At 41.8% G+C, this 12,865-nt stretch overlaps 1 protein-coding gene across 3 annotated transcripts in view; it reads right to left on the bottom strand.

Moving 5' to 3' along the window:
* Positions 1-273: 273 nt before the first annotated feature.
* fblim1 (filamin binding LIM protein 1) overlaps positions 274-12,865 on the bottom strand; it is a 49,598-nt gene continuing 37,006 nt past the window's right edge. For all 3 annotated transcript variants that reach the window (XM_072478318.1, XM_072478317.1, XM_072478316.1), the window contains exons 8-9: positions 11,257-11,377; positions 274-2,786 (exon numbers count right to left, since the gene is read on the bottom strand). In XM_072478318.1, the coding sequence (XP_072334419.1) occupies positions 2,676-2,786; positions 11,257-11,377 (232 nt within the window). In that variant the 3' untranslated portion in view covers positions 274-2,675. The remainder of the gene's footprint in view (positions 2,787-11,256; positions 11,378-12,865) is intronic.

Below are 12,865 nucleotides of genomic sequence, written 5' to 3'. Positions count from 1 at the left end.
ATACTCAAAATGAACGGTTAATATTTTTTGGTACGGGTGAATATTGAATTGCATAGACCCTCTTATCAACGGGCAGTATATTTCAGCAATGGGTGAAAGTTCATACAACTGGTACGGATAGATGGGGATCAATATAAATAGCCCTGATTTCTCTTCTGCCCATTCATCGAGAGAAAGGTATTTTTAATTTTCCCCCTTTTATAAGAGGTTCCACAACCCTTCAGCTTTGGAGTGATCCAGTCTTCTATTAATAACCCCACAGCAGAGACGAGGTAAAATAAGAGGGCTGGTTTATTTTCGACACGCACAACATTCAAATAGATTTTGCAACATCTTTTTTGCATTTGCACAATAAAAGAGGGATTAGAGAAAGTAAATTCAGGCTGGGTGGCACAATGGTTAGCAGTGTTTCTTCACAGCACCAGAGTCCCAGGTTTGATTCCCGGCCTGGGTCACTGTCTGTGCGGAGTCTACACATTCTCCCCGTGTCTGCATGGGTTTCCTCCGGGCGCTCCGATTTCCTCCCACAAGTCCCGAAAGACGTGCTGTTAGATAATTTGGACATTCTGAATTCTCCCTCTGTGTACCCGAGCAGGCGCTGGAATGTGGCGACTAAGGGCTTTTCACAGTAACTTCATTGCAGTGTTAATGTAAGCCTACTTGTGACAATAAAGATTATTATTATTGATTAAGGGGAATGTAAATTCAGCCAAGGTACTTGCTACTGTTCACAATTAAGTTTCGCCAGTGGTACACTGCATGGCAAATTTTCTTCAGTATTGAACAGTGAAAAATGTGAGCATTCATAACTCCGGTCATGATGTCAATGTTTCAAAAGTATACATAATGAGAGGCATTGTCCAAAGCTAAATATATTGCCTGGTTTCCGGAAGAGTAGGAGAGTTCAAATTTGGTTTCTGCAAGAGTGAGAAAGTTCTAGATTTGATTACCACTCAGCGTTAACATTCTGTTATGGTGATATCTGTATCGCTGCTTTGCTGCAATTCAAATGGTTACAGTGCACACACCATTGATTCCCAAATTTGAGTGGGCCATGTTCTGTTCTTGGAAAAAAGTACTAAACAATTAAAAGTAGGAAATGAATTTGCATCAAAAGTGCCAGCTGCGACAGCAGACCATGACAAAAAAGTAAAAATGAAAGTAGACGGGAAGATTGCTGTTTTCTTTCATTTTAAAACATCTTTGCAAAGAAACTTCAAAGCAAGGCTTGTAGCCTTTGATCTTCTGGAAACGAATAACAATTATTAAGTGCTACTACAGTGGTCAAAAATTATTAAGGCGCATCTAAAGGTTCCTGCTTCATTTTGAAGGCTGAGTGGTATTAGAGAAGGAATTGTCGTGAGCTTTGTTCTGTTGATGGTGCAACTTCACCAGAAATATCGCTGACGTTAAACAAGTGGGGGGAGACTTTTAAGACCTTGCTGCTGTACAAACTATAAATCATTTGTGCCATGATCACATGAAATGAAATGAAATAGCTTTCACAAAATGTAGCTGCAATGAGGCAGGATTGGCAAGGGTAAACCCTATTTGAATACTAGATCATTCCATAAATGCTTTTATTATTATCATTTGGGAGTTAACTTTCTTACTCATCCATATTTATATGCAGGCAATAAACCAGTTGCAGTGTGCTGGTCTCTTCCACTTCACTGCCTGCATAAGGCTTCAATTGCATTTCGGTTAACCCACAACCATGAAATAATGTTACAACAGCAGTGTCACAACAGGAATGTAATATGTGAGATGGCATTACCACAACCCTCCTGAGGAGCATGTTTAACTGCTGCCAGGATGACCCACTACACTAGATTTTTAGCCTCTGCTGCTCATTCCAAGGTGACCACTGACTCCACAAAACCAATACCATGAAAGCCAACACCAAAGATACACATTCTAAGCAGATTTAAATAGATCATCCTTTGCATTAGAGCAAGGTGAGGTAAGGTCAAAGAACCAATTAATCACAGTCTGGTCCACCACAGATTCTCCAATTTGTTTTTCTTGCTATTGGAGAATTTTATTTTAATTTTTAGATCAGGCTATTTTCCAATAAAAGCATGATGAGAATTGAAAATAATTCTTCACTTTGTGACGATAATAGCAGTAGAAGGAGCAAAATAGACACTTTTGCCAATGGTGCTTTAAGAAAACTTATTCATCTGCCGAAATACAGTTGCACAGGCACCAGTTGCTTTCCGTACATTGCCAAGTGACCACTCTTCGTATGTAAGCAAAGACGGTGAGTGGAAGTAGGCTAATCAATGCAGGACATTGCAATCAGATCCACTAATGGTCTTGCTGATGTCAAAATATGTGTATGTCAATAGAAATCACAGTATTCAGGAGTGGGTACCTTGGTTAATTTTAGCACTATCCTTAGACAAGGAGCCTTAAGCATAATTATACAGTCCATACCAGCGATCCCAGGTGAAATCATTGTTTTGTAAGAATAAAACCTGTAACCTGATTCACATTCGGGAGGTTTCTACAGTAAACTACACCCTGTAAGGAATAATCTTTCAGAGGTACATGGTTTGGATGTAGTCTATTGGAAATCTTCATATATGGACCAGGATAAATTTGTTATAACAGTGAGAAATTACATAGTTCACAAACTGAAATAATTTCAGTTCTGCTCAGATCTAGAATCTTCAGGTAGGGGAGCTGATACTCCGCATATGGCAAGTCTTGCAAAGGATCTGCTTGTTCAGAGGGAAGCACCCTTCTTCGATTGGGTCGGGAGATAAAATAATTCCACATTTCTGTAACAAAAGACCATATGGAACACTTAATTTAAAGGGTGAGTACACAAGGCATTCCAGAATGTTCACTTGGTCATAATATGCCAACTTTAGCAACCACCATCGTAATCCCATCCATCCCAACGTTAGTGATGGGAAGAATTGTATCAAACACAGTTGGGGCAGACTGGAAAGAGTCCTACTCTTCATATAACTGTGCTATATCTGATCTGGGAGTGCTTAATGCTAGCATTAGGTGTCTGAAATGGGAAAACGTTTCATTTCTCAGAACCAAAATCCCTCTGGTTGAGTGCAATAAAAATGTGGATAATAATATTCCACCCACTTTGCCCCTTCTTAAACCTCTAATCTATTCCTGCTGCTTCAGTAAAACACTTCCACACAATGATAGAAATGTGCATCATCTTGCTGTGTAGCTTGTTGCTAATGTTAGGACATTAACTTCATTAATTTCACAATGACAAGATACATATCACTTATGTGTAATAGTTCACACTTAAAATAGTGCAGACAACAGTCCATCTATTACAGCTTGTGCACATTTCACACTTGCCATTCTCCAGATAGCAGTTTGCTGTCAGTCATGCAATATCCAAACTTCACCCCCATCTGCTATTATAATAGCATTACATTTGGAATAATGGATTTAAATGTGCTGGCATTGCCTTTCAGTGGCAAAGCCCAGAATGAAGAAAGGGCAGTATGCACCATTTTTTTTGTTATTTTGTACAGTGTGCATCATATCAACCAGTCCAGGAAGCAAGCAGCAAAGAACCTGTAATTTGTCAAAGCCACTTGCATGAGAACCTAGACTAAGTAATTGGTGGTACTTGATATGCGTCATAGTACTTTATTAACAACAGTGATTAGCATACCTGAAGTTATCCTGCACAGATCTCTCTCCATTCTTAAGGTAGATGTCCATCATAGCTTACGAGAGAGCTATGTGGCTGAGTCGGCAGCTTCTAGTATTTAGAGGTTAGGTTCATAAGCATATGCTCGCAAATCAAAGATTTTAATATCTATTATGACTGGGTTTCAGAGAAGGAAGCAGTTGCTGCTCACATACATCCAAATCATCTTTTGGCATGTCTGTGTGTATCCTTCTGGAGTATATGGCTTTGCACTTTTTTCAGTACTGCTCAGGAGGAATTCCTAGAGCTTGCTGTCTATCAAGGCAGGTCTCAAGTTTGTCAGTTGTCTAATGAGTAATTAATGATTATTCTTTAAGGCAAAATTAAAGGAATGTGCTTTGAGGTCAAAATAACACACCTGGTAGAGCCATAGACATTTAGAGCATGGAGGCCAATTGCCCAATTCTTTCCCCTTCATTGTTTTAAAAAGAACATGTTACCCGTGCCTGCACTTGTCTCACTCCCAGGGTAGGTGAATTTGCCTTGCTAAATTGCCCCTTAATTGGAAAAATAAAGAATTGGGTACTCATAAAGAAATAACATGTTTTTAAAAATTAAATTCAGTGTACCCAATTATTTTTTTTCCAATTAAGGGGCAATTTAGCGTGGCCAGTCCACCTAACCTGCCATCTTTTGGATTGCAGGAGTGAGACCCATGCAGACAATGGGACAATGTGCAAACTGCATCTGTCTGTGAAGTTTGCACTTTCTCCCTATGCGTGGGTTTCCTCCGGATGCTCCGGTTTCCTCCCACAGTCCAAAGATGTGTGGGTTAGGCTAAATTGCTCCTTAGTGTCCAGGGATGTGCAGGTTAGGTTATGGGGTTATGGCGATAGGGCAGGGTGCCCTTTCATGGAGTTGGTGCAGACTTGATGGCCTCCTCCTGCACTGTCGGGATTCTATAATTCTATAAAACCCAAATGCTGTTTCCAGTTGCATGTGTACTTCCAGGGTATTACGTATTTGAACTGGTTGGTCTCGTTCATCAACATACCAGTATTTTTTCATTGAGTGTATCATCCCATTTCAAAATTTATTACCTCACACTTAACTACACTAAATTATATCTTCCACCAAATGTCAATTCTCTAACCTGCCAATGTCCTCCTTATGTTATTCGCTCAGTATTTAGACACTAAATGTTAAATACAAATATTTATGACACTTCATTTACTACACTGCCCTTATCTATGCATTCACCCAATCAAAAATACATTTAGTCGTTTGGTAGTGCAGAACTTTCAGAAATATTAATACATTTGGAAAACACAACTACTACCAGAGGACTTGAACCAAGGCATTTGACTGGCAGCTCCAGAAATTAACCCCCTAAGCCAAGCAGATGTGCGGTATCCTAGATACTGTTTATGATTGAACACCTAGCCTTTGTTGGAACATGGAACGACATGATGGGGCTGGTATTCTTGCTACTCAAATCTAAATCCTATTTAAAAAATAGGTTAATGGATAAGATGGCTCCAGCAAGACTAGCAACATGTTGTTAAAGTGTCTGGCATCTGGTTAAACTCCAACACTATTCCTTCACACATTTAGAGATTCTTAAAGCTCGACTTTTATCAACTTGCGTTTGGTTGGATGGACTAAGAGGTAGCTGGTATTTCCCTTACGTGAAAAGGGTTTATGTCCAACATGTAAAAAGAAAATGTGTGGATTTCTCAGTAGTTTTCTAATGAGCCAGAAATTTATGTCAAAATAAAAAGCTAGTGTTGTTCATGGTGACGGGATTGTTGAAGCAACCCATCTGGGGCACTGATCTCCTTTGGAAAAGGAAATCTGCTGCTCTTATCTGGTCTGGGCCATGTAATACTCAGAGCAACATGGTTAACTCTTAATTGCCCGATACAGATACACCTTATTAGGGACAGTAAGTGCCAGCCTGGCCGACAAAGCCCACACCCCTTGAGTTAATGTTAAAAACTGAGTTTGACAGCACAATATTGTTTATGCAGAAATAGTACAGCAACTTCAGAGGACGAGCAGATGCTCTGCTCAGTGCGGTGCAGCTCTGTCTAAAGCTTTGCAAAGACAGCATTTCGCCCCACCAATTAGCTGCATTGAATGTGAAATTGCATGATTGCTGTATTTGCACGGTCAATGCAAACAGAATCGCCACAGTGGTTTCATCATTACCATAAGTACCTTATTGACAACATGATAATGGTTCATTATTACCAATCAACCACCGGCATTGAAAATTAATTAAGAGTGGCATCTTATTCCTTCAGATATTAATGGTTTGTCATTTTCACATTTTAAAAAAATGTTTACACTTTGGTCTCACTCTCTCCCAATATTTCCCCCTCCCCCATTTAATTTTCTGTACAAGATTTGATTTGAATTCACATTCTAACCAACATTTCTTTCTCCGTCTTTTCTCTGCTTATTTCTTAGTCCTTCAGCCTGGTTTAGGATAGGCAACGTTTGTTGTCCTGTTTCCCTTGCTGTGCTGTTAGCTTGCGCTTTGAATCATCCACAAAACAAAAAATGAAAAAACCTAAATGTGTTATCAGCAGACGCCTTTTAGATGCACCGTATAGCAAAATCTGAGTTAAGAGGCGAATGGAACTTAATCCGACACCAGGGGAAATTGGTGAGCAGAACCACACACACATGTCTTTGCAGCAATTGAGCATGTATTGATTATTCTGGTTTTGCTGCCACCCAGCACACTGGTCAAAGTTAGAGCAAATGAATGGAATCCAAATAAGCAGTTCTGTTCTAGGAATGGAATGAAATGTGGTTGACTGTTCCCCTTGTAAGAGATGCCTTCCTGCTTAAACTTGAAATGCTAGTTCTGGAGCAATGGATGCTGCATAAGCAGATCAACCAAAAAAAAGTATACAGTGTTAAAACTGTCTAATGTTTTACCTTCAACCCGTGACCGGGTGTAACTCTGGTGTTGTTTACTAATACTTACAGACAGAATTTGAATAGATTGTTTGGATTTAAAGGCTTTATTTTTTTTACAGAAATTGTCAACACGTTGATAACAGGGTGAAACTTGATAGCAGGGTAAGACACTCCAATGATCTCCATCTGACTGTACATGAAAAAGCCGATTTAAGTGAACATCAGTTAAATAAACTGACTTTTAGAATTCCAATCCTTTTGCCATTAACTCAATTTAAAATATGATCAAATTTAATAAGTGTGACTCTATTCACAGTATATAGGAGTCTAAGGGGAACATTAGATTCCAAAGAGGAGTTTAGCATTATTCCATAAGCACATTGTGCAGAAAAAAAGACAGACTTGCATTTCTATAGTGTCTTCCATTATAGATGATCCAAAGAGGGTTTTTTTACAGGCAGAGCAGTATTTTTAGAAGTATGTCTACCGTTGTAATGTAGGAAAGGCAGAAACCAACTTGTGTACTGCAAGCTTCCACAAATAAAAATGCGACAACGCAAGAGAATCCGTGACGTTGGTGAGGGAGAAGTATTCGTTAGGACACTAGGGAGAACTCGCCTACTCTTATTCAAAATGGAATGGAACACAAAAGAACATGGGCGGGAGTTGGATATTTAGCCCCTTGGGTCTCTTCCATCATTCAATGAGATCTTGGCTGATCTGTGACCTCTATTTAGATGCCTTTTCCCTCTATCCCTTAGTGCAGTTGATAGAATTTTGCTGACCTGGCTTAGATTATAAATTAGCAATTGACCTCTTATCAACTATTGTTTGCAGGAGTTCCAAACATCACCACCCTTTGCATTTGTAAATATTTTCCTGAAAGATCTTGCTTTGATTTTAAGACACTGTCCCCGGTCCTAGTCTCCCCAACCATGGAATCATTTTCACTCTCACACACACCCTCCCCCAGCAACTCTGACAGCACCTCCTGCAGTAAAATGGGAAACTAGATTTTGTGCTTATTTCTCTGGAAGGGGACTTGAACTCAACAGGCAGAATTCTCCGGCCCTCAGCAGGCAGGAATGGGGATAGTCGGAGACCTGACGGCATAAAAGTAGTTTGTAAGTCTCCCAATGGCAGGTCCGTTCTCCTGCTGCCTGGTCACGCGAATACAATTTGCATCTCATGACTGCTCATTAAAACTGATCAACAAAACCCCAACAGGCCTTTCAATCTCGTGTCACGCCAACGGGAAATCATGTTGGCATCAAACTAGTTTGAAAAAGAGTGACATGAACAAGACTTTGAGGCAAGTGCAATATACATAGCCTACCTGCCATAGCATTGCACCGCTCCTATTGTGCTGAACATCACTATAATGAGGTAGACCAGTTTGTGCCCTCCAGGTCCATGCCAAGCTGGTCTTTATGGACCGTGCTGTGCTATAGGACTTGCAGATCCTGCACTCCCAATGGTCCAAAGTTCGACCTGGGTAGGGTGCGAGGTGAGCAGGGGTGGGGTCAATGATGAAGAGGGGGGGGGGGGGCATTGTGAAAGGAGGGATGTGCAAGGGCAGGGTTAGAAGGATGAGTGGGTACAACAGCAGATAGAGGTGCAAGGAGTTGGATGAGGATGACTAACCATGGAAGACAAAGCGAAAGACCAAGGGGATGGAAGCTGGACCCGACAAGGCTGTATGTAATGCTCACAAACAAGGGGGTTAAATGGATACCTCATGGTTACAGGAAGGGGATGCACAGAATGGGGTAGGTATAGGTCCACGTGGGGTCTGGGCACCTCACAGGAGATGGGATGACCCTGGAGGAAGGTTGGTTGAACAACAGATTTCGTCCTGAATCTCCTAGCCCTTTGTCTCTCGGCTCTGGACATTCTGCATGGTCTCAATCAGGTGGGCTGGAGAAAGAGTGATAGGAGTGTGCTGGACTGACATTCATATATTGTGCCCAGACCGGGTGGGATGTGGAGTGAGCACTAGCTGATAGCAGGTGGATGAATCAGCTGATAGCCTGGTGATTTGGAGGGGAACTAGTCTGCATTTTTAATTAGCTTCCAAGTGCAGGATCCCACCATTCTGGACAGTGGGAAAAGCACTGCCAGCGGCTCCCCCACCATTAGTATCACACATGGCGAATTCCGCTCCACCTTCGGTCTCAAAGGAAAAAGTATGAGGTATTGCAGTGGGTATTACATCTACTTCCAAATAGTTAAGCCTGATCCTGCCTTCAACTGCCATCCATATTACAATAGGAGATTATTGAACGTCATTTCTTCCCCCTTCCTGAACTCTCGAGGTCTATTGTATAGCCCTAACAGTGTGTCTTCCAACTCTGCAGACTGGTGATGGTACTTTCCAGGTCTGAATGACTCATTACCATGTGTGCTCTGTTTATTCACTGAGCTCTTGCAGTTTTTGCACTTTGAGCCCTAGATGTTTAGCTGATACTGCACCTCCTCATGTGACAATGACTCCAGTCCAAGGGTTGCTGTGCACTCATTTGAAATGATTAATCAGTGCAGACTGAGCAAAGACTACTAATGCATAACAAATTACGCAAGCAAGGCTTCAGCAATGCATAAATGCTGCAAGCGAGTGGGCAAGCAACACAGCATTTTTAAAAAATAAGCCTTTATTTATATAGAACTTTCTCACATTTAATTGTGAAAAATTGAGATTTTTCAATAATTTGAAATATGTTTATTATTGTTTTAGAGGCAAATGCAACAACCATTCTGTAGCTGCAAAGTTCATAACACACCAGTTGAGTGACCAACGGTTAATTTGCTTTTGGCGGTGTATTCGAGGGAGGACTTTTCGACAGAATATCAAGAGAACTCGGTGTTCCTCTTCAAGTAGTATTAGTGATAAAGTCCATCTGAACAGGCAGTTTAAGAATATACAAATTAGGAGCAGGAGGCCATTCAGACCTGCTCTACCATTCAGTAATGGCTGATCTGATGGTAACCTCAACCCCGCATTCCTACCTACACCTGATAACCTTTCACCCCCTTGTTAATGGAGAATCTATCTAGCTCTGCCTTAAAATTATTCAAAGATGGGCAGCATGTGGTGCAGTGGATAGCACTGGGACTGTGGCGCTGAGGACCCGGGTTCGAATCCTGGCCCTGGGTCACTGTCCGTGTGGAGTTTGCACATTCTCCCCATTGGTTTCACCCTCAAAACCCAAAGATGTGCAGGTTAGGTGGATTGGCCACACTAAATTGCCCCTTAATTGGAAGAAAAAATAATTGGGTACTCTAAAAAATTTTTTTTTAAATTATTCAAAGACTCTGCTTCCACTGACTGAGAGTTCCAGAGACGAACAACCCTGAGAGAAAAAAAAGTCCTCGTCTGTGTCTTAAATGAGCAACCACTTATTTTTAAATAGTGACCCCCCTAGTTCTAGATTCTCTGTCAAGAGAAACATCCTTTCCACATCCACCCTGTCAATACCCCTCAGGATCTTAAAGGTTTTGATCAAGTCGCTTCTTACTCTTCAACTCTAGTGGATAAAAAACAAACCTCTTCAACCTTTCCTCATAAGACAACCCACCCATTCCTTTTATTAGTTTGGTGAACTTTCTCTGAACTGCTTCTAATGCATTTACATCTTTCCGCAAGTAAGAAGATCAATACAGTATATAGAGTACCAGATGTGGAATTGTTCATCTGAAGGATTCCACTTACAATAAAGCAGAAACCTCCACATGGATATCAGCCTAGATTACCGGAATGGATTCTCTGCAAGGGTTCTCCAGATTGTCTGGTGAAACTTTGACACAAGAGCTTTGGAAACCTTATAAATGGCACAAATATAGTTTGTATTATTTCTGCAGTGCTTTTGTAGTTATAGTGGCTGAACAGGAGAATCCCTACGAAACTAATCCTCTAAGCTACAATATGGTTCAAACCCACAACTTCCTATCTTGGAGGTAACAGCCAAGCTAACACTTTTCATTTTTATGTTCTCTCTTCCAACCGCAAATCGTTATGGAGCCCTTCCTGTTTGTTAGGCAACCCCTGTGCACATTTATTGCCATACTGCAGTTGAGGCAGTTTTACTCAGTGATTTTGACACTAAGATTGCACCACCCCATCATTGAGGAGATTAAATTATACTAAAACCTCTTCTTTAATAGCACAGACAAATTTGATGGACCTGCACTTCATGGATTAAAAGGAAAACATGTGGTGTGTCTCACATTAATACAAACAATTGGAGAATTTGACCCATTTAAATGTCCTCAGCTAGTAAATCTGAAGAGACAATAGGCAGAATTGCAAGGATCATTTTGTCCAGGCTTGCACTAGTGAGTGGGAACCAAAAGAGGGCTGGAAACTACTCAACTTTCTGGGGTCATCACAGTTTAACCCGATCCTGTCTTCATCTAATCCCCATACATGTGCTTTGCTGGAAGTGTCACTGGAGAGTGACCAAAGTGGGAACGGATGTTTTCCTTCCTATATTTTACATTACCCCCAGTCACAGCTTCAGCTGAGATTAACTATCAACACAGACAGGAAATCAAAGCTGGTTCCTTCACGGTCTGTCCAGCTCAGTTACTCATCCACTTAACCAACATAACCATTTCTAGAAGTGCAGTGAAGCAATGACAATGAGCGTTCGCACTCAGAATCTATTTCTCTGAATACAGGATCTCACCTCACATCTATAGCAGTTGACATGAAAGTGGAGCCCGAAGAGTTCAATGTTGAGGCATTCCTCCTTTACAGTTTCTGGTATAATTGGCATATTGCAGACACAACATTGCGGAGCATATTTCCTGTGAACACAAGAAACAAACATAAAAAAGTGCCCAGATATTAATAAAAATGATGGTTTCCAGAAACATGTGGCAAGATTTAGAGAAGTCGATTTGACCCCACTAATTTTCTCCCAACCTCGACTTGGGAGACAGTTCTATCTGCACTGACAGCCCCGTGGATCTTGACACATATCTGTTCTTCATACCCAGATATTGCACATCAGCAAATTCTCTTACGAGTCAAACCTGATGCTGCCTTCACTCTATTTTACAAATACATTTAAAAAAAAAAAAAATTTATAGAGTACCCAATTATTTTTTTTCCAATTAAGGGTCAATTTAGCATGGCCAATCCACCTAACCTGCACAGCTTTGGGTTGTGTGGGTTGAGACCCACGCAGACACGGGGAGAATGTGCAAACTCCACACGGACAGTGACCCAGAGCTGGGATCGAATCCGGGTCCTCAGTGCCAAAGGCAGCAGTGCTAGCCACTGTGCCACCGTGCCGCCCCACACCTACAAATACAAACTTTCCAACTGATCAGGAACTGTGGCCCTGGTTATTCTTTCCTTGCCAGCCAGAGAGCTGAGTTCATTTCTAGCACCTCACCTGCACCTCTTGAGAGCTTGTCATGAATTTTGCATTCATTGGGGGTTCTGGGGTACTGTAAGTTGTCAGCTAAATAGGTGTGCGTCTTTGTCCTTTTAACAGTGATGTCCCGTCCCTGCAAGAGAAGGGTCCATCTAGTTGCTCTAGTCTGGCTTACTGTACCGTCCTGGAGTCGTCCGTCCAGTAAAAGTTGGGTGGGGGTGTGTTCGGTGAGAGTTGTAATGGGGTTCAGTCCGGTAATATATGAAAAATACTGCACTGCCCAAAATACTGCGAGCAGGTGCCTCTCACAGGCTGAAAATCCCTGCTCCACAGCATCTAAAATTCTGGAGGCGTAAGCTACGGGCCTTAACTGGTCATGCCGTTCCTGGAGGAGCACAGCCAAAAGGGGTGCGGTCTGTGGTCGCTACCTCTATGGCGTAAGGGGAAAGCGGGTCTGGAACTTGTAGTGCGGGGGCTGCTATGAGTGCCTGTTTTAAAGAGTCCACAGCATCCGTATGCTGCGGAAGCCATTCCCAGGGGGCTCCCTTCTTTAGGTGGTCTGAGAGGGGTGCTGCCTTGCTGGCGAAACCGTCAATGTGGTTTCGGTAGTAGCCAACCAGTCCTAAAAACGACCGGAGGGCTGAAACGTTCTGGGGAAGGGGCAATTTAGCAATCGAGTCAATCCTTTTATGCTTGATCTTGCGTTTACCATGCGTGATAATTGTTCCCAAATATATCACTTTTTCTTCCAAAATCTGGGCCTTTTTGGGGTTGACTTTACAACCGATTGAGTGTAAGAGTTCCAGAAGTTCGGACAGAAGCTCAATGTGCTCTTCCTTGGTGTCTGTCTGCAGTAGTAGGTCGTCTACGTACTGAACCAGACATTCGGGGCGAGAGAATTTGGCTAAACCAT

Source organism: Scyliorhinus torazame, chromosome 16 (genome assembly GCF_047496885.1).
Source record: "Scyliorhinus torazame isolate Kashiwa2021f chromosome 16, sScyTor2.1, whole genome shotgun sequence".
Taxonomy (NCBI): Eukaryota; Metazoa; Chordata; class Chondrichthyes; order Carcharhiniformes; family Scyliorhinidae; genus Scyliorhinus; species Scyliorhinus torazame.
Note: the sequence above shows the minus strand (reverse complement) of the source record. Positions and strands in the feature narration are given on the sequence as shown.